The sequence below is a fragment of the Ceraceosorus guamensis genome, assembly GCF_003144195.1.
Source record: "Ceraceosorus guamensis strain MCA 4658 unplaced genomic scaffold IE81scaffold_2, whole genome shotgun sequence".
Taxonomy (NCBI): Eukaryota; Fungi; Basidiomycota; class Exobasidiomycetes; order Ceraceosorales; family Ceraceosoraceae; genus Ceraceosorus; species Ceraceosorus guamensis.
This window is the reverse complement of record NW_020289997.1, coordinates 146446-167285: the sequence shown is the minus strand read 5'-3', so window position 1 is coordinate 167285 and position 20840 is coordinate 146446. Positions and strand designations below refer to the sequence as shown.

General features: G+C 55.6%; 9 protein-coding genes across 9 annotated transcripts; 4 read left to right on the top strand and 5 right to left on the bottom strand.

The window, feature by feature from the left end:
* Nucleotides 1-622: 622 nt before the first annotated feature.
* IE81DRAFT_338887 (hypothetical protein) lies at nt 623-2314 on the bottom strand. Its single transcript, XM_025515557.1, has 2 exons — nt 1286-2314; nt 623-1209 (listed from the first exon to the last, which is right to left on the bottom strand). Exons 1-2 carry the CDS (start codon nt 2048-2050, stop codon nt 688-690), a joined length of 1287 nt encoding a protein of 428 aa, XP_025373197.1. The 5' UTR covers nt 2051-2314; the 3' UTR covers nt 623-687.
* IE81DRAFT_81108 (hypothetical protein) lies at nt 2224-4164 on the bottom strand. Its single transcript, XM_025517666.1, has 5 exons — nt 3455-4164; nt 3325-3363; nt 2968-3239; nt 2873-2877; nt 2224-2804 (listed from the first exon to the last, which is right to left on the bottom strand). Exons 1-5 carry the CDS (start codon nt 3897-3899, stop codon nt 2297-2299), a joined length of 1269 nt encoding a protein of 422 aa, XP_025373196.1. The 5' UTR covers nt 3900-4164; the 3' UTR covers nt 2224-2296.
* A 370-nt stretch (nt 4165-4534) lies between these two features.
* IE81DRAFT_319404 (alpha/beta-hydrolase) lies at nt 4535-6063 on the bottom strand. The gene is made up of 4 exons (XM_025512716.1): nt 5502-6063; nt 5383-5434; nt 5224-5298; nt 4535-5146 (listed from the first exon to the last, which is right to left on the bottom strand). Exons 1-4 carry the CDS (start codon nt 5960-5962, stop codon nt 4640-4642), a joined length of 1095 nt encoding a protein of 364 aa, XP_025373195.1. The 5' UTR covers nt 5963-6063; the 3' UTR covers nt 4535-4639.
* Nucleotides 6064-6107: 44 nt separating this feature from the next.
* Nucleotides 6108-7742, bottom strand: IE81DRAFT_319403 (putative RFC4-DNA replication factor C, 37 kDa subunit). Its single transcript, XM_025512715.1, has one exon. The coding sequence runs from the start codon at nt 7397-7399 to the stop codon at nt 6359-6361; it is 1041 nt and encodes a 346-aa protein (XP_025373194.1). The 5' UTR covers nt 7400-7742; the 3' UTR covers nt 6108-6358.
* Nucleotides 7743-8015: 273 nt separating this feature from the next.
* On the top strand, nt 8016-10019 carry IE81DRAFT_319402 (vesicle budding-like protein). The gene is made up of 6 exons (XM_025512714.1): nt 8016-8334; nt 8503-8621; nt 8868-9082; nt 9160-9249; nt 9323-9527; nt 9625-10019. Exons 1-6 carry the CDS (start codon nt 8233-8235, stop codon nt 9956-9958), a joined length of 1065 nt encoding a protein of 354 aa, XP_025373193.1. The 5' UTR covers nt 8016-8232; the 3' UTR covers nt 9959-10019.
* Nucleotides 10020-10736: 717 nt separating this feature from the next.
* On the bottom strand, nt 10737-12045 carry IE81DRAFT_81005 (hypothetical protein). The gene is made up of 3 exons (XM_025517665.1): nt 11463-12045; nt 10965-11374; nt 10737-10868 (listed from the first exon to the last, which is right to left on the bottom strand). The coding sequence occupies exons 1-3, from the start codon at nt 11819-11821 to the stop codon at nt 10849-10851; spliced, it is 789 nt and encodes a 262-aa protein (XP_025373192.1). The 5' UTR covers nt 11822-12045; the 3' UTR covers nt 10737-10848.
* A 578-nt stretch (nt 12046-12623) lies between these two features.
* On the top strand, nt 12624-13553 carry IE81DRAFT_80990 (hypothetical protein). The gene is made up of 2 exons (XM_025517664.1): nt 12624-13101; nt 13176-13553. Exons 1-2 carry the CDS (start codon nt 12759-12761, stop codon nt 13433-13435), a joined length of 603 nt encoding a protein of 200 aa, XP_025373191.1. The 5' UTR covers nt 12624-12758; the 3' UTR covers nt 13436-13553.
* Nucleotides 13554-15846: 2293 nt separating this feature from the next.
* On the top strand, nt 15847-17578 carry IE81DRAFT_344096 (putative Iad1-indole-3-acetaldehyde dehydrogenase; the record flags this gene model as incomplete). The annotated part of the gene is made up of 4 exons (XM_025515771.1): nt 15847-15891; nt 15973-16062; nt 16136-16511; nt 16581-17578. 4 exons carry the CDS (start codon nt 15847-15849, stop codon nt 17576-17578), a joined length of 1509 nt encoding a protein of 502 aa, XP_025373190.1.
* A 1212-nt stretch (nt 17579-18790) lies between these two features.
* Nucleotides 18791-19933, top strand: IE81DRAFT_284466 (Aldo/keto reductase; the record flags this gene model as incomplete). Its single annotated transcript, XM_025511589.1, has 2 exons — nt 18791-18938; nt 19035-19933. 2 exons carry the CDS (start codon nt 18791-18793, stop codon nt 19931-19933), a joined length of 1047 nt encoding a protein of 348 aa, XP_025373189.1.
* Nucleotides 19934-20840: the final 907 nt, after the last annotated feature.

Below are 20840 nucleotides of genomic sequence, written 5' to 3'. Positions count from 1 at the left end.
CATCACGCCATGTTGCTCAAGGCGTCAAATCAAAAAGTGTAGAGAAGGTCAAATTCTTCACGGCTTATTGCTCGAGAGCGGCGAGAATCTTGAATCACGTATCCACAATTTGTCAAGCATCACACATCACGGCAGACGCGGCCGGCGGGCCAACTGCGTTCCGATTCGATCCGATCACGCCAGCAGCAGGTTCGACAGTCGTGCTTCGTCTTTGTTTGCATGTCATGACTGCTGCATGGCAAGCCGATAGGCTGACGCTCACAAATGTCCGAGAGCGTCCTTCGTCAAAGGTCTGATATCATTCGTTGCCTGGTCGTGCAGGACTCACGAGTCGCCAGACGTGAGTCACAGTACTTGCGCGGCTATGAGGAGGAATCAAGAATGGCGTGGTTTTTGACCCCATATCTATTCCCTGCCGTACCGTACATGGAACGCTCGGCTAGCCCTGCTGCGCGGCAGGACCTTGCAGAAATGAGGGCGGCGCTTGAGCTCACGTGACCCGCCCTAAACCTCGATCCGGGGACGAGCCTCTCGGCAGACATACGACTACTGCTCGCACTCACGCCTCTCTCTGAGGTCCGACTTGGCCTCTGTAATCATAGTAAGTAGTGCGGTGCAAAGTCATGAATGATATTGAAAGCACTGCACATGCGTGGGTATAAGTTCACTCTCTCGCGCCCAGGCTGCTCAAAAGGATGCGTGACGCGTGCTCCACTCCTTCCAATCGATGCATCTAGCCGGCTCTTCCTGATCTTCCTCGTCGTCGTCCTCATCCTCGCTCTCTTCTTCTTCATACTCGTCCTTATCTACACCATCAGGCACTTCGCGCTCTTCATTCGCCTTCCAGATGGGTCGATGCGAATGAGCGTGTTCCTTGTACATGTTCTGAGGGTGGCCGCGCTCCGAAGTAGCCATCTTGAGAGCCCATCGCGGAACCAGGTGCCTCCAAAAGAGAACGCCATTTCGCGCGCCTGGGTGATGAGGGAGCCTTTTTTCAGCACCGGGTCTACCGCTATGTTGCTGCGCTGTGTGTTTGTGGTGCATTTCCGGTGACTCCACGCCATCGCGATGCTGGACACATCCACCAACGCTGCCGCCATCGCTCGGGGAATTCGGACCCCCGGGGCCGGGATCGTCGGGCGGTGGGCCAGGTGGTGGGCCAGCCGACATGAACATCGAAAGTGGCCATGATGGAATGTAGCAGAAGGACTGCACCGCAACAGGGAGAATTTTGGGAGCTCGTGAGCGATATGGCGCATGCGTCAAAGTTCAGAGCGAGACTCACATCTGCTCCGCAGGTTTCAGGGCAAGTATCCCACGAACTCCACTCGAGCTCAGAGCGTAGCGTGTCCAGACGACCTCGCCAGCGACGCAGCCATCCAGCGTCGTGCGTGTTCTGGGCATCCAGCGCTTCTGGACGTGCAGCCTCAAATCGACGTGACAGAGTCTCGTCGAACAGCTCGATCGTCATGTAGCAGAGAGCCTTTTGTGTAGATAGGATGGCAGCGTTCCACAAGCTTGACGTGGGTCCCTCACCACCAGTCCTGCTAGTATTGGCGGTCAAACTTTCCCCGGCACAACGCTCCAAAAGCCCCGTCTTCCATTCTACACGGGTGGGATCTGTATCTGAGCTTGCAGTGGAGAGCGGCCAAGGGACAGTCGGACCAATCAGAGCATGCGCCAGGAGAGAGTAGGTCAGTACGTTGATCTCCTCGACAACCCGAGTGACCTCAGCAAAGATTGCAGCAGCCGCCGGCGCTTTAGCAATGGGCGTGGCCGCGCGAGTCGAGGCGTTGTGCTGCTGGTAGAGCGACATTGTGGCGTCTTGCAGTAGACGTGCGAGCGACTCCAGTCTCATTCCCCAATGCTCCTGGACACCTCTGGCCTTTTCAGACCAGTCAGCTTCCAGACGCACTTTGGGCCTCCGATACCAAGCTAAAATGCGTGGCTCGTGCGTCCTGTGCCAGATTTCTACATTTTCCGCCACAGCTGTCTGCCATAATTCCGCATCGTGCTGGGAAATCTGCCCCCAGATTCGGTGATTTCTCATCCTACGAGGGCGGCCATCCTTGTTGAATCGTGCAGAATCGAGGGACGAGTAATCTGGAGCATACAAAGTTGTTGCGAAGCCGGCGTCCAGCACAAGACTGGGTTGTGGAGAAGTGTTCCGCGCTGTGGCGCTTCGAAGCCACTCGAAAGAGCCCCGTGCCAGCAAAGGACTGTGGTGCGGACAAAGCTGCCGAGGTTAACGAAAATATTTCTGGGCACCACTGCGACGCACCGCGGTACTACATACTCACGACTTCGGTCCGCGAGGCGGAGGGCCTCGGGGTCTCTCGTGACGAGGACCATCTGAGGGATGCCCACCCGGCCGGTAGTCAGAGACATGCCCTCTCATTCCTTGAGGCAAATCTGGTAAAGAAGATGGTGGTCCATACACCGCGTCGGTGCAATGTGTAGCCCGTTCGTCATCGACAAGTCGACGGTCGCTGTGCTTGTGAGACTTTGAACGGCTCCGATCTTGGTGATCAGAGTGGCGCATATGTTCATGATATGCCGAGTGCCCTTTGTGTTTGTGACGCCGGTGAGCTGCATGGGGTCTTCGACCATGTCCTCCTCCTCTTTCTTTCTTTGCGTGGGCTTTCCGGGGATGGGTCCGCTCGGCATGACCTGGAGGCGGCCCCTTGGGTCTGTGCTTGCCCTTTCTCATGTGCGCTGGAAAGGGCGGGGTCCCCGGAACGGTGATGTTGAGGTGATTGAGTGGCTTGAGCGCAGATGATGTGAGATCACACATCAGGACTTCGCTGTGGCGGATGGAGAGAGAGCAGCTTAGCATAGACCCAACTGAGCTCCATAGCGAGCGCAGACTTACAAGCCCTAGTTGTGCCGTCAGGCAGGCCAGGACGATATGCAGGCTTCGAGTCAACGTCTGAGCGATCTTGGCTCGTACGGCGCTCAGTCTCTCACCGTGTTCATCCTGACAATCGCTTCGATGATGGACCCATGCCGTTTCGCCCACCGACAGAGCCTTATGGCCCTGCCATAGTCATCCCACCAATTTGGCTCGTCATGGCGACGGGTGCCTGGTCCGTGATCCTCGCTATGCCCTTTCATCTTCGCCTTGCCCTGAAGAAGCAGCTCCGCACTTTGGGTCCCGCCGAGCTCGACGCTGAGTGCGGCTGATTGCCCATCAAGATACAAGACGCGGAGGGGTCTCTGGAGCGCATATGTGTGGAGGACTGGCATGGCGCAGAGTGGGCGAGAGCGCCCGTCAATTTGCTGCATACCTGCGCTCTGTGGATACAAGGACGAGGGGCCACTTACATGTGCCGTTCTCTGACGGCCTGCTTGCCATGATCGCAACTTGAAGATGGGTGAGAGGTGTCGCACAGAGCATTGTCAGATCGGAGATGCGGTCGATTCAGCGCAACCAAGTAGGCCACTTGCAGCTCACAGCTCATCTCGACGTCCCAAGCGAGCCACTCCGGACTGGGCGGCAGGCCGGCATCCGTTCTGGCGTGATACAAGACTGTGCCGCTTCTGATGAAGCCAGGCACAGCAGCATGTCCTGCGCTATGCCGAGCATTGGGTAGCTGCAGGCCTAAGCCGGCGAGCTGAGCAAACAGGAAAAGTCCGTTTCGTCCTACCTCGGCTCCCGCTTGTGTGACATTGGGCTCTTCCTTTCCACGCTGTGCTGTCAGACGGGACGATAAAAAGGCACAGGCGATTGCCAAGAAGGACAAGAATGCGATGCTTGTCCAGCTCAGATTGTGTTTGGTCAAGTGCGGCTTTGCCTGCGCCTTAGACACATGGCCACGAGCCGAGCGGGATGTGAATCGAGGTCCATCCAGCTTCGCCGCACCAGCAACTGGGCCCTCGACAACGTCCTTTCTTGGCATCGCAAGGTCTAATATGACTTTGTCGTCACCCAGAGCAGCCTGCTGTGAGCGCTGTGTTCGCCCCCACGGCTCTTTTTCTTCAAGGCATGTTGATGCTGACCATCCCTTGCTGGTCCATGCACGAGTGCGGATACGAAGCGCCTCGCGCCGCGCTTGGATTTGGAAAAGGGTGAGCTAGGTGATGGAGAAGCGGCTGTCAGTTGAGCCTTCTGAAGCTGCGAGGTAAACATTTTTGTTCGTGAAGCGTACGCTGCGTAGAGAGCGTCTAGTCTTGCAGAAGGAGGATCCAATCGAGCGAAGGGGCGCGCGCTAAATGGCGAATCGTGCATCGGCAACGGCACGCTTAATTTTCCCGCACAGCCACGCGCGCCCCTGCCATTCGCCATCACGTGCGGTCCAAAAAGGCCGATGGAATTCGCCGCCCCCCCCCCCCCCTCCTCATTTGCTCCTCATTCAAGATTCTTGGTTCGTGATGCAGGTGGTGAGTGATTACGCTACCATCGACGTTCCCGTCCGCTATTCTGTGAGGCTGACTGACCGCTTTTGTTCTTGGATCAGCGATCCAAACCGGCACAGGTCACGTCCTTCGCACACAGACGCGTGCATTTGGGTTCTGAGCACGCATGCAAAAGCAGGCACGAGGAAGTCATAAGTCAAATTGCATCTCAGACGTTTCCCAGGTACATGCGAGTGCAAGGGGTTGCAATAGGCTTGTGACCACAATAGCACTAGAGTGAAGCTCACGACTGTCCAAAGAAGCTGCTAATCTCGTCGAGCAGCTCTTCAGGTACTTCCTCCGGCATATAATGACCTGCATCCAAAGCTTTGCCGGTCACCGTGATCTGCGGATTTGTGACCGCTTGCCACAGCTTCAATGGGTCGAACAACGCCTCGATGACGCCCTTCTTGCCCCAAAGCACGCGCAAAGGTACTTGAAGGCGTCTATCGGCCGATCGATCCTGCGCATCAAGTTCCAGATCCACTCCGCCAGGCCCTGATGCCCTGTAATCCTCCGCCGTAGCGTGCGCCTTGTCAAAGTCTTGCAGAGCTTCGATGTAGGCCGCCAAGACTTCTGGAGGATGCACTACTCCTTGAGATGCGGTGGTTTGGCGTGATACCATCTTGTTGACGTAGGTCTCGGGAGAACGACTGAGCATCTCCTCCGGCACTGGCCAGGGCTGGATCAAGAAGAACCAGTGCCAGTAGTATGTGGCAAATTTGAGGTTGGTCTGGGTGTACATGTCAAGCTGGAAAGGCGGGTAATCATTTCAGGGTCAATCGGATTGCTGCTTGTCGTTGAACGTAGTGGATGCGTCAGACTCACCGTCGGTGCAATGTCAAGCACAATGAGCTTGAGGACTTTGTTCGGATTGTCGAGCGCCAATCGATGAGCAACACGCTTTGAGTGACACGGCGCAGTGCAGTGCGAGTCTCAGTGTAGGGCTCGCTGCAACATGCCACTCCATCATTCAAGGTTACTTACGCCTCCTCGATCGTGCCCTACAACATGAAAACTGTCGTATCCATAATGTTGCCTTGACAAAGTGCGCACGAAGGTCCATGAGGGAAATTTCCACTCCAACGCTATTGGAGCACACTCACATCACATGGACAGCGTCTCTTGCCATCATCCTCTTGCTATACCTCCATCTGCTCTCATGCGGAGGGCCCAGCTCATCGTGACCCGCCTCTGCGTGCCTGTCGCGCACCAGCGGCGTATCGCTACCTCCATGACCTCTCAGATCCACAGCGATCACGTCCCACCCATCGTTCGCCAGCGGTCGGGCCATACGTCTCCAAATGATCGAAGATTGCGGATGTCCATGCAACAAGAGCAGCGGTCGAGCCTTCCTACTTCCTAAGGCTGCATCTCGATGAGCCAGGACTCGAACGTTGCCTACGCTCGGGTCTTCGTCAGAAGGAGGCACAGAAATGAGCTCGCTGCTAAAACCAGCTTCCTTGAGAGCGTCCTGAGCGGGGATAGCTGTTGCTCGCGACATATTGCTTCCATGCACCAGAATGTGAGGCCGATTTTGCGCGAAGAGATTCAAGGCGATTGTCATGGTGGGGAAGGGCGCTTGAGACGGCCGCTCACCACTGTTTGCAACTGCTGTGCGCAAACAATTTCCATCGAAACCTGCGGTGAGTGCGGGGTAAGCGCCTCCACATTCGTGATTGCGCGAGTGTGCGCGGGCCCTGTGCGCTTGGCGCGGCTTTATAGCAGCAGACGCTGGGCCTTTTCTCCGGCGGGTTTCGTGGTCTTCCAGCGTGTGACTTGCCTCATGAAGGTGGCAAGCATGCACTCCACTCTCATTGAACGATGCCGCGCCCTGAACTCTTCATGCGCAAAGGCAGCAGCGCCATGCGGGAGACGCTGGAGATTTCAAGCAGCAATGCTGCAATGTGTAATAGTACAATTGTATGCGGTCATCTGATTGCGGTGGGCCAGAACGTGCTGCTCAAATGAGAAACTGCTCCTTGGGGTGATGGATCTTTGCGAGCCGCGCAACGAGACCGCCGAGCTGAATGAGAGTAGACACTCCTTCCAAGACGCGCATGTGTGTCCAACCGATTTCGCGTATAAAGTCTAGCTTGAGCGCTTCAGGCATCTGGTCGATCGTCTTTACCACCCTGAATAGTCCAGTGACGATGTCCACTGCAGCATACCCTTGAGTCCAGAGCTCATCCAGCTTCTCCATAGCAGAGTCTACATCCCCCTTGTTGCAGGATAAGAGAATCTGACGAATCACAACGGGGTGGGGTTGATCGCAGACCTTGAAGACATTATCGGGAGAGACGAAGCCCAAACCCGTCCAGGTCGATTGCAAGTTGTTGATCGCTTGTCTCATATCTCCTTCCGAGGTGAAGACGAGCGCTCCTAACCCCTCCGCAGAGTACTTGACATCCTCCAATTTGCAAATCTCCTTCAACCTGCCCATCACTTCTTCGTCTCTCAGCTTTCCGTACCGCAAGATTGCGCATCTGGATTGGATAGGATCGATGATCTTGTTGCTCTGGTTGCAAGCGAAGCAGAACCTCGTAGTATTGGCATAGATCTCCATGGTCCTTCGCAAAGCTTGCTGTGCGCCAGGCGTCATGGAATCCGCTTCGTCGAGAATGATGATCTTGTGTCTACCAGGAGGCAGCGTGACTTTCTTTTGGGCAAAGTTCTTGATCTTGTTGCGCACAACGTCGATGCCGCGCTCATCGCTGGCATTGAGTTCCAGAACCCCTTCCTTGTATGCGTCTCCAAGCAAAGCGTGAGCCAGGCAGTGCACGCTGGTTGTCTTTCCGATACCTGGCAGTCCCGATATAAGCAGATGTGGACAATTGCCATCTTCTTGAATTACCTTCAATCGATCCACTGTGGCGCTATTACCAACCACATCGTCCAGCCTGGTGGGTCGATACTTCTCCACCCATGGAAGTTCGTAGGTCACTGCTGAGCTCGTGGCCTGTGCCGATGATCCATCCTTCGCAGCTCTTGGTACCTCCGACATGGTGTGGAGGCAAAGCTTGTCGGCTGTGACGCAGAACGGGACTGAGCTTGGAGTCGTGACTGCGCGCGTGCAGCTCGTGCGCTCTGTTGGGCAAGTGGCCGAGAGTTGCCAAGGAGATCAGAGATTCGAAGAGCCGTGTGACGTTGGTGCGCGAGGTCACGGAGCTCAAGTAGAATTCCGAGCAGCGCGCTCACGTCTGGAAAATTGGTAGAGGCTCGATAGATCAATCAGCTGACGGCAACGCATTCACGGACAAAAAGAGGTGGTTGAAGCAGGCAGTCTCGCTCAACCGAGAGGCTGCCTTCAGGCCGACCAAGCCTTGCGAAGAAAGCTGCTCGTGCTCTTGACTCATCATGCCATGCGTGTTGGCTGCTGCAAGAACACGCGTGATAGGTGCCTCTTTACGCGTCGCGCGCGGGGGCACGTAGCGGTGGAGTTGCCTGGCTGAGTATGCGTAGCATTTCCGCCACGTGTCCCCCACGGCATCCCATGCATGGCGCTGCTGGGCGCACGGATGTACCTTGTAGCTGTCGCTGACCTTCCAGCAGCAGGTGCACCAGTCGCGAGCCTAGTGGGGGGGACGTGCATGGAGTCATAGCAGCAGCAGCAGCTCGACCATCAACTCTATCATCCCTTGAGCGGCATTCACTTACACTACCACACAGCCCCAATAAGGTGTCCTCAAACACGCATTTGGAAAGAACGCTGCTGTAGCAAATCAACACTCCAAAGTTGGGTTTGCTACCCCACCAATAGGTTGATATCGCGCACAAACCCGAAGGCTCCAGCTTGGCGAGGCCCTTTGAGCAAGCCTAGGTCCATTCGATATCAAGATGGCTGCAGCTGTAGCGACCGCAGGTGCGGCTGGTGGGACTGGCAGCTCTGCTGCGTCGCAGCCCCCACGCACAATCGAGACGCTGCACGAAGACATGATCGTAAGTTTTGACAGTGAATGCAGCATGCAAAGGTTCAGCAGGTCGATTTGGCACGAGGCCATCGCGCAAAGCGAAAGCCTACGTTCCTTAGCAGCCTGCTGCACTGGTCCTCTACTGTTGCGCTAGCTGACATTCCTAGGTCTCGCCTGGCTCCCTCGTTTGCCTCAGCACGACGCTCAGCTAGACTATTATGGGAGGAAGCTGGCAACATGCTCAAGCGATCGCACTGTCAGAGTGTTTGATGTGGTGGAAGGAAGCGCCAGCGGCCAAGGAGAGACGCTCAGGGGGTGAGTCATGGGAGCTATTGAAACTCACTGGGCTTGACGGCGCGTTTGTAGGAAGTGAGCTGCTACGTCTTGCCGAGGGCGACGACAGCGGGCATTGCGAACAGGCATCTGAGGCTGTCCTGGAGAAGAGGACACAAGCTCAGAGCGCGTGGTTGCGAGTGTCGTTCTCGTCTAGCTACAATCTTGGCTAGTCGCCGCTGGCAGGCTTATGGAGCCTAGCTGACCACTCATCTCTTCCTTCGCCAGCCACGAAGGCCCAGTCTGGCAGGTCGCATGGGCTCACCCTAAATTCGGGCCTATTCTTGCATCGGCCTCGTACGATGGCAAAGTGATCATCTGGAAGAACGATGGGACTGCTTCAGCGGCAAATACGGGAGGGTATGGCGCGTATGGACAGGCTCCGCCATCGAGCAGCGGCGGTTGGCAAAAGATCAAAGAGCATGCTCTTCATGGCGCAAGCGGTGAGCACGAAGCACTCTTTCGGCTCGATGGAGGGTCCTATCGCTGACACGAGTAGCTCTGCTGCGTGCCTCTTCAGTCAATTCTATTGCTTGGGCTCCACATGAGCTGGGCGCGATTCTAGCCTGCGCTTCTTCTGATGGCAATGTCTCTGTTCTGACCTTCAATGGTTAGTGCAGAGTCGGGCGAAGGGGCTGTGACCTACATGCCTCCGGCTTACGACTCCCCCTTTCTCTGTTCAGATGACGGAACTTGGGCAGTCGACATGGTAGCCGCACATCCCATCGGTGCGAATGCCGTGTCCTGGGCGCCAGCAGCCGTTCCCGGCTCGCTCATCTCCAGTCAACAGCCCGCCGCTGCTGCTGGAGGCGCGACAGCGGACGTGCCCAAGGTCAGGCGTTTTGCTAGCGGTGGCTGCGACAACAGCGTCAAAATTTGGGAGTTATCGTGAGTGGATTGGAGGAGAAGGGAGGGCTTGGCCACGCCACGCCACGACACAGGCTCCACAATCGCTGATCTTTGCTCGGTGACTCCGTTTGACCAGTGCCGAGCAAGGTCGATGGACCGAGGCAGAGGTGCTGACTGGACACACGGATTGGGTACGAGATGTGGCCTTCTCGCCCAACATCGGCCTGCCTCGTTCATACCTGGCCACGGCCTCGCAAGACCGCACGGTGCTCATCTGGACCCAAGACAATCCTTCTTCGGCTTGGACCAAAACGCAGCTCACTGCCCAACCTTTTCCCGGTGCCGTCTGGAGAGTATCGTGGTCTGTCACTGGACAAGTGCTGGCTGTCAGTGCCGACGATGGCGTTGTCAGACTCTTCAAGGAGAGCTTGAAGGGCGCTTGGGAAGAGGTTAGCGTGCTCGATTCGTAAAAAATTTCAAGTCTTGTACACTCTAGCCCGAACGTCAATGCCAATCACGAATCGTCAGTATGCTTGTTTTTTGTGTCGTGTCCGTCTCCGCTTCTCCACACGATACCTCCGACTGCGGCGCCATCGCTCTCAAGAGACCAGCTACAAAGACTGGATGGCTAGAAAGATGAATCAAGAATGACATTGAGCAAGCGCTCGGATGACGAGGCCGCCGCGACGGAGAAAACCGATACAGTTGGGTGGTCCGCAAGAAGTAGAAAGAAGAGGACAAGATAAGCTAAGCTGTGAAAAGTGACGTCGTTCTGATGAAGTTTGCACAGGCGACAGCAAAGCAGCATGTCGCGAATCGGGGGCAGTGGAGGCGTTGAAGATGGTATGGCCGCTCGACAGGTCTGCAGCCAAGGTTCAGAAGTGCGTTGCGCCTCTTGTTTGGCTCATCCGTGTAGACCAACTTCACGTCGCCCCATGACGGTATAGGACAACGGCCAGGTGACAGGATAACACCGACAGATGCTCGAAAGATTGCCCATAGCGAGCGATTGCTCTAATGCTTTGCTGGCGTTGTTGGCTCTGGTGCTGGCACTGCAGGCGTTGCCATGGCCGCTGCATCTTGTAGCTGTGCCATGTAATCCTTATACTCTTGGGCTTCATTTTGAAGGGAGACATTCTGATTTGCGAGAGCTGCAGTCTGCGATTTCTGCTTGACGAGCTCGTTTGCCAATATAACACTACCGCCGCCCACTAATCCAACGGTGCCGGCCATCCTTTGATCATGTAAAGTGTGGTTTCACGTCAGTGTGGCACATGACTTGGACTGAGAAGATCGAACATTTCGCCAGACTGCCTTCAACGTGCCGCGCAGGCTCGTTTGGAAAGGCACTTAGATCAACTCACTTTGCTGCCTTGCCCCCTGAAAGATGTGGGGACATGCGCGGCGCCGCGATAGTCTGACTCGTCAACTATCATTCTAATCCTTGGAATCATCGACCCTCATCCGCAAACTCACACTTGCCAGCCTTCCCGACCTTCCCGGCCTTGCCAGCAGTGCTAGCCAGGCCTTCTACACCTTTGACGTCAGAAGCAATGGTCTTGCCTGATTTGCCCAATTTGAAGAGCGAGCTGAAGCCTCGAGCCGCGCCCCCCAGCATCGGTTCACGACGTTCGAGCGTCTCTGCGTGCTGATCGTTGGGCTCAGCAACTTCTCCTGATTCCTCACGCGCATAGAGCTCCTCGACGGACTTGTCCATGTCTTTCTTTATCAGACCCGCTTGCTTCATCATCTTGTTGTATTCGTCGTTTTGTTTGGCCAGCGCGGCATTTTGCGTAGCGAGAGCTTTCTGTTCGGCGGCTTGCGACTTCAACATGTAATAGCCGCCGCCAACAACAAGACCGGTACCGCCACCCGCGTAAAGCAGTCTGGTGGGATGGCAGAAGAAAGCAAATCCCCATCGAATGCGTGAGCGCATGATCTTTCAAAGCACACAACAGGTCGCCGTCTACTCACTTCTTGCCGAAGCTCGTCTTCTTCTTGCCGAGCTTACCAGCATTGCCCGCCAGATCATCGCCAACCTTGCCCGCTGAACCGATTTCTCCGCCGCCCTTCCCAACAGTGGAACCGGCCTTCTCGAGCTGAGTCGCTTCCCTCCCTATCGTCGAGGCCGACTTGCCAAGCGTGGCAGCGCCTTTGGCAGCATTCTCCGCCTCGAGCAGACCAGCGGCGATGCCTCCCAGAGGTGAGCGTCGATGCAAGGCGCCCGCTACAGAGCTACCACCAGATTGATCGATGGGCAAGGGATGCGCAAGGGCGCTGTGAAACGCCAACGCAACAAATTGCACCAGAGTGGCTGTCGCGGCGAGCCTCATGGTGATCTGAAGACAGGGCCGGGGGTGAAGGAAAGAGAGGTGTAGGGCGAATGCGGGGCAGACCAGCTGACAGCAGTCGCAAATGTCTAGAGGATGACGACGACTACAACGACGAAGTGCGTGGGTGATGGAAGTATTGACTTCAAAGAAGACCAGCTTCTTGAAAATAGGTGTGAGTCGAGTCTCGCAGTTGAATCGTTAAAGGGGATTTTGGGAGGAAGACCAGCTTCCGGCGCAGGTTTTGAAGAGCGTCGAGAGGTGCGAGGTTGGGAGACGGGAGACGGGAGCCGTGCGATGCAAAACCTCGGACCATGCCAACTTATATGTAGCCCTGTCCAGGTGACTGTGCGAAGAGCGCGCGGCGCCAAAGAACACAAGATGCACCAGCATGAAGGTCTCGCTCGAGCATCATTCAGCTCCTGCCATTCATAGGCGACATCATTCGTGATTCTGGCGCAGTGACGACGCAATTCCGCGTAGACCCGTGGTATCAGCACCCAAGTAGTGCGCCAAACGCCCAATCGTCGCGAGTACACCCACAGCTCGTGACTGCAGAATCAAGTCTGGACGGTGTGTGCGCCTCGGATGAATTTCCTGCATAGCATAGTAGTATAGGTGACGCCTGCGCATGGCTTGGCGAGTGATCCGGAGCTGATATGAGACCATACACCGTCCAAAGGTCACGAGCGATGATGTCAGGCGGGTGCCTGGGCCCCGTGTCGAGGTGCCTGAATGAGAGAGATCGCGACTCACGAGTCGGCACTCGTGATCGACCTGTTCTTGCCCGGACAAACTCAGACCAGCAGCTGACGCGTCCCTCGCGATTTCGCTTGCTTCGATGACGAGTCATCGGTAGATCTCTGAATGCTGACTGCGCGGAACGCCAGCGAGGCGCATTATTGATGGCGTCGATCCTTGCTGGCAGCAAGGACGGAGGATGCGCAGCATATTTGTCCTTCCAGCTACGCCATGTGGTGAGGGTCGAGCGACAAGCCCATATCATCGTGCTCCGTTCATGGAGGCGCCGGAAGGCTGCGCCCGCGTGTTTGCGCCCTGCTGCCGCCCTCGCGGAGCATCGTGGTCGTGGCGCTTAATTGTGCACCTGATGCACTCACCACTAGCTGCTGCATGTGACTCACGACTCTACACATGGGTCTGCGCGTCATCCTTTATCCACCACCAGGCGTCAACACCGCGGCGGGCCGAGGCACTCTGGTCGGCGCAGCAGAACCGAATATCGCGCCGCAGAGGTCGGCAGGGAGGGAAAGAAAGAAGGAACGGTAGGTGATGACGACGAGGTGCACGCTGATGCGATTGGGCGCCTGATCCTGATTGCGCCCGCCTTGGATCCTAGCTGCAGAGTATTGCATTCACAATCTGAATGCAACACTCGGATTGCTGTGGATCAGAATGGTGAATGATCAGTCACGAGTCATGCGCGTTGATCGTGACTATTGCCATGGTTGCTTTGACCTGGCTGCTGCTGATTGCTCAAGTAAATGCTTTGGCCACGTAGCTGTTGGTAATTTGGCGCACTTTGCTGCTGGTAGCAGGAATCGAGCCTATTTGAGAAAGCCGTCGCTCCGTCAAGAATCGGTGCTTGAGCATTTATAGATCATGAACACCTCCATATCAAATCAGAAGATCCCAATTAATCTTTGAGTTGATCACGAATTACGGGTCGTGAATCGTCAAGAGTTCTGAAGGTCGATGCAGGGCGTGAGATGGGCCGAAGTCAGAGGCTTATCATGTCCTGCGTGCGCTATGAGACCAAGCAGCTTGCTTTTTTTATTTTGATTGGCATCAGGAAGTGATCGATCGGCGTATCGTTGAATGCTGTGTATGCGCGGCTACCGATTGGGTCTGACGAATTCAAGAGCGTGATTTGTCAGCCCAGTGTTACCTTTGAGTGACTCGTGAGTGTCTTCGTCATTCTTGATGAGTCGCCCGCCATACCACTGCACTGCTACCCTTGACTGCTGACTGTATACGCGATTCGTGACCGGGACCGTGACTTGAGCACTCGATCGACAGCGCCCGTACACCTTCGTATAGTGTGGCCCAGCATGAAGTCGGAGCAAGTCAATCGTGTCATGTTTTATTGTTGAGGATCGAGATTCCATGTTCGGCTAGTCTAACGTTGGCGCAGGCATGGACCGAGCAAAGGTTCGTAAGACAAGGCGAGGTCATGCTGAACAAGCGCGGGGAGCGTGCTCGCGCTGTTGCGAGAGAAGGACGCGCGTGATCAGCCATGCATCATCAGCGCATGCAGTGATCTCAGCTAGATCAGCTTTGCCGCGGTCAGTCACAATTTGAATCAACGTTTAAGCACATTCGTAATTGTGACTGAATGTGAAGATATAAGCTTGAAATATTCGAGCGTGTGCTGATGCGTGCGGCTGATGACCGGCTTTGACCGCCCCTTCCGGTACATCCGCGTCGAGTCCTTTTAGTCAAGGAGATGGCAATCAGGAGTTCTTCGGCCGGTATAGCACGCAACCTGAATGCACATGTGAAGGTGTATTTGTCACGCGTATTCATTTTCTTTCATTCTTGACTCACAACGACAAACTTGGCTGAGGGGTCATCTTGCATCAAGAATCAAAATAATCTTGATGAATCTTGAAGGGCCCGGTCGCACGCTCACCTCACGTGACCGCAACTGTGCTCGCTCAGCGCGCCTCCTCCAACTCGGTCACCTCTCGCTTTCGTCTTTGAAGCAGACTTTCGCGCAAGCCTCTTACTTGGTGTACTCAATCAGATGGCCACGGGGGTCAAAAATAACGTGAGAAACACCAATTTGGCACCACAATGTTGAATTTGAATCAAGAATCCAAGTCATGCTCGATCCAGCCATGCATATGTGGCATACACAGCTGTCACCAGCCGACACGCGGTAGTCGAACGGGCGCATCTAATTATATATTGTAAGGAAGAACGTGAGTATATCAATCATGAATCACGAATATATGTATATAGAGGACGGCTGTAGTATGCAGCATGGATACATGCTTTCGCCGGACCGGTTGCACAGCAAAGACGTTAGCCGGAGCGGTGACCCTCCAAGGACGAGATGCACCTGAGGCGGTTCGCGAGCGTCGTGCCAAGCAGGACGCACGGACGCAGCCGAAGTGGAGGGCGCGCTCTCTCACCCCGCGCGAATCAGCCAGCGCAGAGGCCCGCGCGGCTACTCGGCGGATGTGCGGGTTCATTGAGAATCTCTATGCAGGCTCAGGGCACTAGAGCAGTCTAGAGGTCTGTCTGCTTTCCGGCGCCACACCTCGTGCTGCTGCTTTGTTCCCACAATCACATAAGCCAGCTGCTGGATGGGCGCGGGTCCAGTTCGGCGTCACTCTATATACTGCCTGCTGCTGATGTACCGCGACTCTGCATGGCTGCTGCTGTTGCTGGCCCTGGATGGAGCTAAACGTCGCGGTGCAAAGTAGCGAAAGTGGGGCCGCAAGGCTTGTGGGCCCTCGATCGCTATTCGTGATTGTACTTCGCAAGTTGTGAATCAATGCGTGTCGTGACTCTGCCATGTCTGCTGGCCGCTCTGCGTGCGGTCACACCGCGAGGAGTCGTATGTCTGTGCGGCACGATTTGCCCAGCTCAGGCTTTTGAGCTTGTCATTCCAAATCAGCGGATCTGCTGTGCTGGCATGCACGGCGCCAAGAGCGAGCGACCTTCTCGTCAGGGTAGACCAGCGGGTTGCATTTGCGGCTGCATGGCTGCAAGAGCACCGCGCGCAGAGGCAGCAGATTGAAGCAGCATCAGGTGGAGGCGAGGGCCCACGCGAAGTCGTGAGTGTTGGTACTCCCCGCCCCCGCCGCAACAAGGCTGGTTCCTTCTTTCTGCAGCGAGCTGGTGTGCGGTGTGCGAGAGGCCTTCATAAGCCAACGAAGAACGAGCTGCTGTCCACCCTTGTTCCTATCACCACTTGCTAAGCGTCACAAGCACAGACACGCGTCGCTTCGTATTGATACTGTACACAACCTCACACACCTGTCACATCAAATCTTGACAATATGGCTGGCAAAGCAACTCTGAGCTTCCCCACCGGCGAGAAGTCTGTGAGTGGTGGCGGGCTAGCTTTCGTCTGCGTCTGCCCACTCTCGAGCAGCTACTGATGAGCTTGCATTTGTCCATCGCAGACCATTTCGACCGGACTGTTCATCGACAACAAGTTTGTTCCTGCACTCGATGGCAAGACCTTTGGCGTGGTCAACCCAAGCACCGGCGAAGTGAGTGTGCAACGCGCACATCATCTATATACGCTCGAGTGCAAGCTTCACTCACACCTCGACTTCATCCTAGGAAATCGCTCAAGTCTCAGAGGCATCGGCGAAGGACATCGATGTTGCCGTCAAGTCTGCACGCAAAGCCTTCAAGGAGGTGTGGGGAGAAAAGACCCCAGCTTCTCAGCGTGGCAAGATTTTGATGAGGCTTGCTGATCTCGTCGAGCAGAACAACGATGAGCTGGCTCGCATCGAGTCGCTTGACAACGGAAAGCCCTTCTCCATCTCTAGCACTTTCGACGTCCCTTCCGTGGCAGCCAACATTCGCTACTTTGCAGGATGGGCGGACAAGAATCACGGAAAGACCATCGAGGTGGACACTCAGTCTGACTTCCACTACACTCGTCACGAGCCCATTGGCGTCTGCGGTCAGATCATCCCTTGGAACTTCCCTCGTGAGTCTTCCGCCTGCGATATTTCGGAATTGTACACTGACCCACTCTCACGCCCACTCGACTGCACAGTCCTCATGTTCGCATGGAAGATTGCACCCGCGCTTGCCACTGGTAATACCGTCGTCTTGAAGACTGCCGAGCAGACACCTCTGAGCGCCTTGAAGATGTGCGAACTGATCGCAGAGGCTGGCGTGCCACCCGGTGTCCTCAATGTCGTCTCTGGTTTCGGCCCGGTTGCTGGCGCAGCCATCGCATCTCACATGGACATCGACAAGGTCGCATTCACCGGCTCTACCCTTGTTGGTCGCAACATCATGAAGGCAGCTGCTTCTTCGAACCTCAAGAAAGTCACTCTGGAGCTCGGTGGCAAGTCGCCCACCATCGTTTGTGACGACGCTGACCTGGACAATGCCGTGTCCTGGGCTACATGCGGTATCCTGATGAACTCTGGACAGGTCTGCTGCGCTGGCTCTCGTCTCTTTGTGCAAGACACCATCTACGACAAGTTCATGGAGAAGCTGCAGGAGAAGTTCACCATGATCAAGGGCATGACCAAAGATGGATTTGCCAAGGACTCCTTCCAAGGCCCCCAGGTATCTCAGCTTCAATTCGACCGCATTATGGAGCACATTGAGACTGGTAAGAAGGAGGGCGCCACTCTGAGGCAAGGTGGCAACCGTCACGGCGACAAGGGCTACTTTATCGAGCCCACGATCTTCGAAAACGTGCCCGTGGATGCGAAGATCAACCGCGAGGAGATCTTTGGACCTGTTCTGGTCGTCAACAAGTGGAAGGACGAGGAGGAGTTGATTGCTCGTGCTAACGACACTCTGTACGGCTTGGCAGCTGCTGTGCACACCACGCACATCCGCAAGGGTATCGAGATTGCGCACAAGCTGCAGGCGGGAACTGTCTGGATCAACCAGCACAACATGCTCAACCCACAAGTTCCGTTCGGTGGCTTCAAGGCTTCGGGCATCGGTCGCGAGCTGGGAGAGTATGCTCTGGCCAATTACACCAACGTCAAGGCTGTCCACCTGGCCCTCGGCAGACAACCCCCCATCTAAGCTGTCACGCAGCTTGGTGCAATGCACTCGCCCCCTCCTCCCGCACTCGCACTCGGGCTCTTGTCACTTTGTAGCTAGCTTCTCACTCTTACGCCTGCAATGATGAAGTCATTCCACGACACTTGCAGCTTTGCGCTGGCTCGGTCAGCTCAGAATGATGGCATGGATACGGGGCAGGTCTTGGCACGCTATACGCTGCATGCCTGGTTGCGATCAGTTTGTCGCTGCGATCGACGTGTTTTGCGCGACTGGCTCCGCCTTGTCAGCTGACGGACGGTGTGTTGATTGGTGTTTGGGGGCAATCTGCGCTATCATGGTTGCTCTGTGCTGTGCGGTGTGTAACTGATTCGTTTGGGCAAGCATGCGAATCAGATGGGATGGTCATATGACCGGACCCGCACCGTAGCGACAAGCAAACTCTATTCCTGTGACTTCACAGTCGTGACTCTTGGGGTCCCTATATAGGGACCCCCCTCCACTACACCGCACCACAAACACGCAGACGCAGACGCAGGCAGGCCAGCGTCGATCGTGCGCGCGCGCGCGTGTGGAGGCGGAGAATTCGTCCGGCAACTTTCATGGTGGCATGGCGTGGCATGCATGCACGGCATCACGAGGCGCGGAGTGCATGGCAGCAGTCAAGAGGGAACAAGACGCAAAATTTTGGGAAGTCGCATTGCATGGGCAACGACGAAGCGTATATGTTCTCTTTTGGCGAGGAGGAGCAGTCACAGTGCGAGTCGTGAGTCGTGAAGTCGTGAGTGGAGAGTCTTCTGATGAGTTCACTCTGCCTCGCTGTGCTTCGGGGCTGACTGTGCAAGTACTCGTGACTCCATCAGACGGCCCGACACCAAAGCGGCCCGAGAGCAGAGCTAAGCTTACATTTCACTGCCGGTAGTGTCGCCCAATTTGGACTCTGACTGCGGTAGGTATGCGAGATCGGCTTGTGCATTCAGATTGATTGAGGGAGAATGGATCGAGGCTGGATTGCACGGAAGATCTGGCGGGGTCCCCCCTCCCCTTTGCGCTTTCTCCATTCTGCTCCGCTCTGAACCCGCGCGGCTCGAGTCGCCACTTGTTCCGAGTGTGGCTGAGGGCTATATAAAGTCGCATCATGTCGCAGTTGCAATGTTCTGTCGCTCTACATCAACCTCGAGATCACGAGCAGCACCATTGTAGCAAAGTCGAACGAATAGCAACCCTTCGCCCAACATGTCAACAGCCGTAGCTTCAGCAGCAGGAAAGAGTCCCACTCGCCCGTTCAGCAACACGGGCGAGAGAGTGTCCACCATCGGATACGGTGCGATGGGCCTCGCAGCCTTCTACGGCAAGCCAAAGAGCCAGTCAGAGTGCGATGCAGGTGAGCAGGCCAGCAGGTCCATGCATGCCATTACGGCCTTTGCTCTGCGCTCGGGAGCTGACATCTCGCTCTTGCTTGGTCACGACCGCGATCAAGTCTTTGAGCGCCTCTTGCAGCTGGGCGTGACCTTTTGGGACACTTCTGACATCTACACTTCTCGACCTTCTCTGGGTCAGGGCGAAGAGCAGTTGGGCTCATGGTTCAAGAGCGCAGGCAAACGTGATCAAGTCTTTCTCGCCACGAAATGGGGCTTCGCTCTGGATGGTCAGGGCAACAGGAGTCAACATGGTGAATACGATTACGCCATTTCGGCTTGCGAAGCATCTCTCAAGCGCTTGAATACGGACAAGATCGATTTGTACTACCACCATCGTCCTGCTCCTGGTCAGATCGAGGACAGCGCGAGAGCAATGAGGGATCTGAAGCAGCGCGGTTCCATCAGATATGTCGGAGTGTCCGAGTACAATCTGGATCAGCTCAAGCAATTCAACGACATTGTCCACATTGACGCTTTCCAAATCGAGCTCTCTCCCTGGACACCTCAACCTCTCTTCAACGGCTTGGTGGATTGGTGCACGGCGAACAAGACGCAAATCGTTCCTTATAGTCCTTTGGGCCGCGGCTTCTTGACTGGCAAGTATCAAAAACCATCCGACCTGTTCAGCGAGGGAGATTTCCGCAGCGCAAATGCGCGTTACACTGAAGAGGCCTTTGCGCACAACATGAAGCTGGTGGATCAGATTCGTGCGATTGCAGCGCAAAAGGGAGCCAACGTCACGCCCGGTCAAATTTCGCTCGCTTGGCTCTTGGCGCACGGCGACAACATCACTCCCATCCCTGGAAGCACGCAGATCGCAAACATCGAGGAGAATGCGAATGCTGCTGCCATCCAATTGACGCGCGACGAAGTGGCTAGCATCGACAAGTTGGTGCAGGAATTCAAGACGCTCGGTGAACGCTACCCTGCTTCGTACCAAGCTACGCTCGCCTTTTGATTTGCCCGGTCACATCACCCACAGAAAGTGGTTGCAATACCATCCGAATTCCTTCAGATGCGCGTTTGATTTGAGCCTGAGCGCGCAGAGATGGGGCATTTTCGTATCACATCGACTATGCCATGAGCACCACACGCGCCGCTTTGGAGAGAAGGTATGTAGCCTGTGAGATATTGCAGGCTGAGGGAGCATCATGCGGTGCAGTACTGAACCAATACCGCACACAGATGTGATGGATGTAAGCCTTCGTACCACCAGCGAAAGAATTGAGCACTGAGCACAGAAATTTGGTGTCCTTTCTGACAAAGACTTCCGCAGAATTGTGGCATATCAGCGCGTGGTGGTGCGTGTCGAATCTCTTTACTCGAAAAGCTCCACGCACGAGGTGCGAATCTTGGTAGCTTGGCGCTGAACAGTGGCTGACTGGACGATGCATGTGTTGCTCTTGAGTCGGGTGACTGCGAGAGCATCAAGAATGGCGGTATCACGACTTACCTTGATACCATCGTGAACATGCTTGACTTGCCAGAGTGAACGCTCACTGTGGTTCAGGCGGGAGTCGCGTCGCAAAGCGCCCTTGCAACACCATCCCGACGTTGCATACCGGCTGCATCGGCCTGACATTCAACAGCGAGCGCGCGATGTCTTTCAGCCGGCCCCATAAGGCGCCGTCAGTCGTATCGGCATCATGGGTCTTGCACAAAGATCTACTCGGTGTTCATCAGACTGAGCTACGAAGCACGGCGTCAATGCATCGATTCGGGATCTGGAGACACGAGTCGAAACAAAGACCAAAAGGGGACCAAAGCCAGCGAAGAAAGGGAGTACGACATGAAGTCGTGGAAGAAGTGAACCGGCTCGGACGGATAGAGAACCGAAACCGAAGGGGTACGTAGCTGGTGCGTAA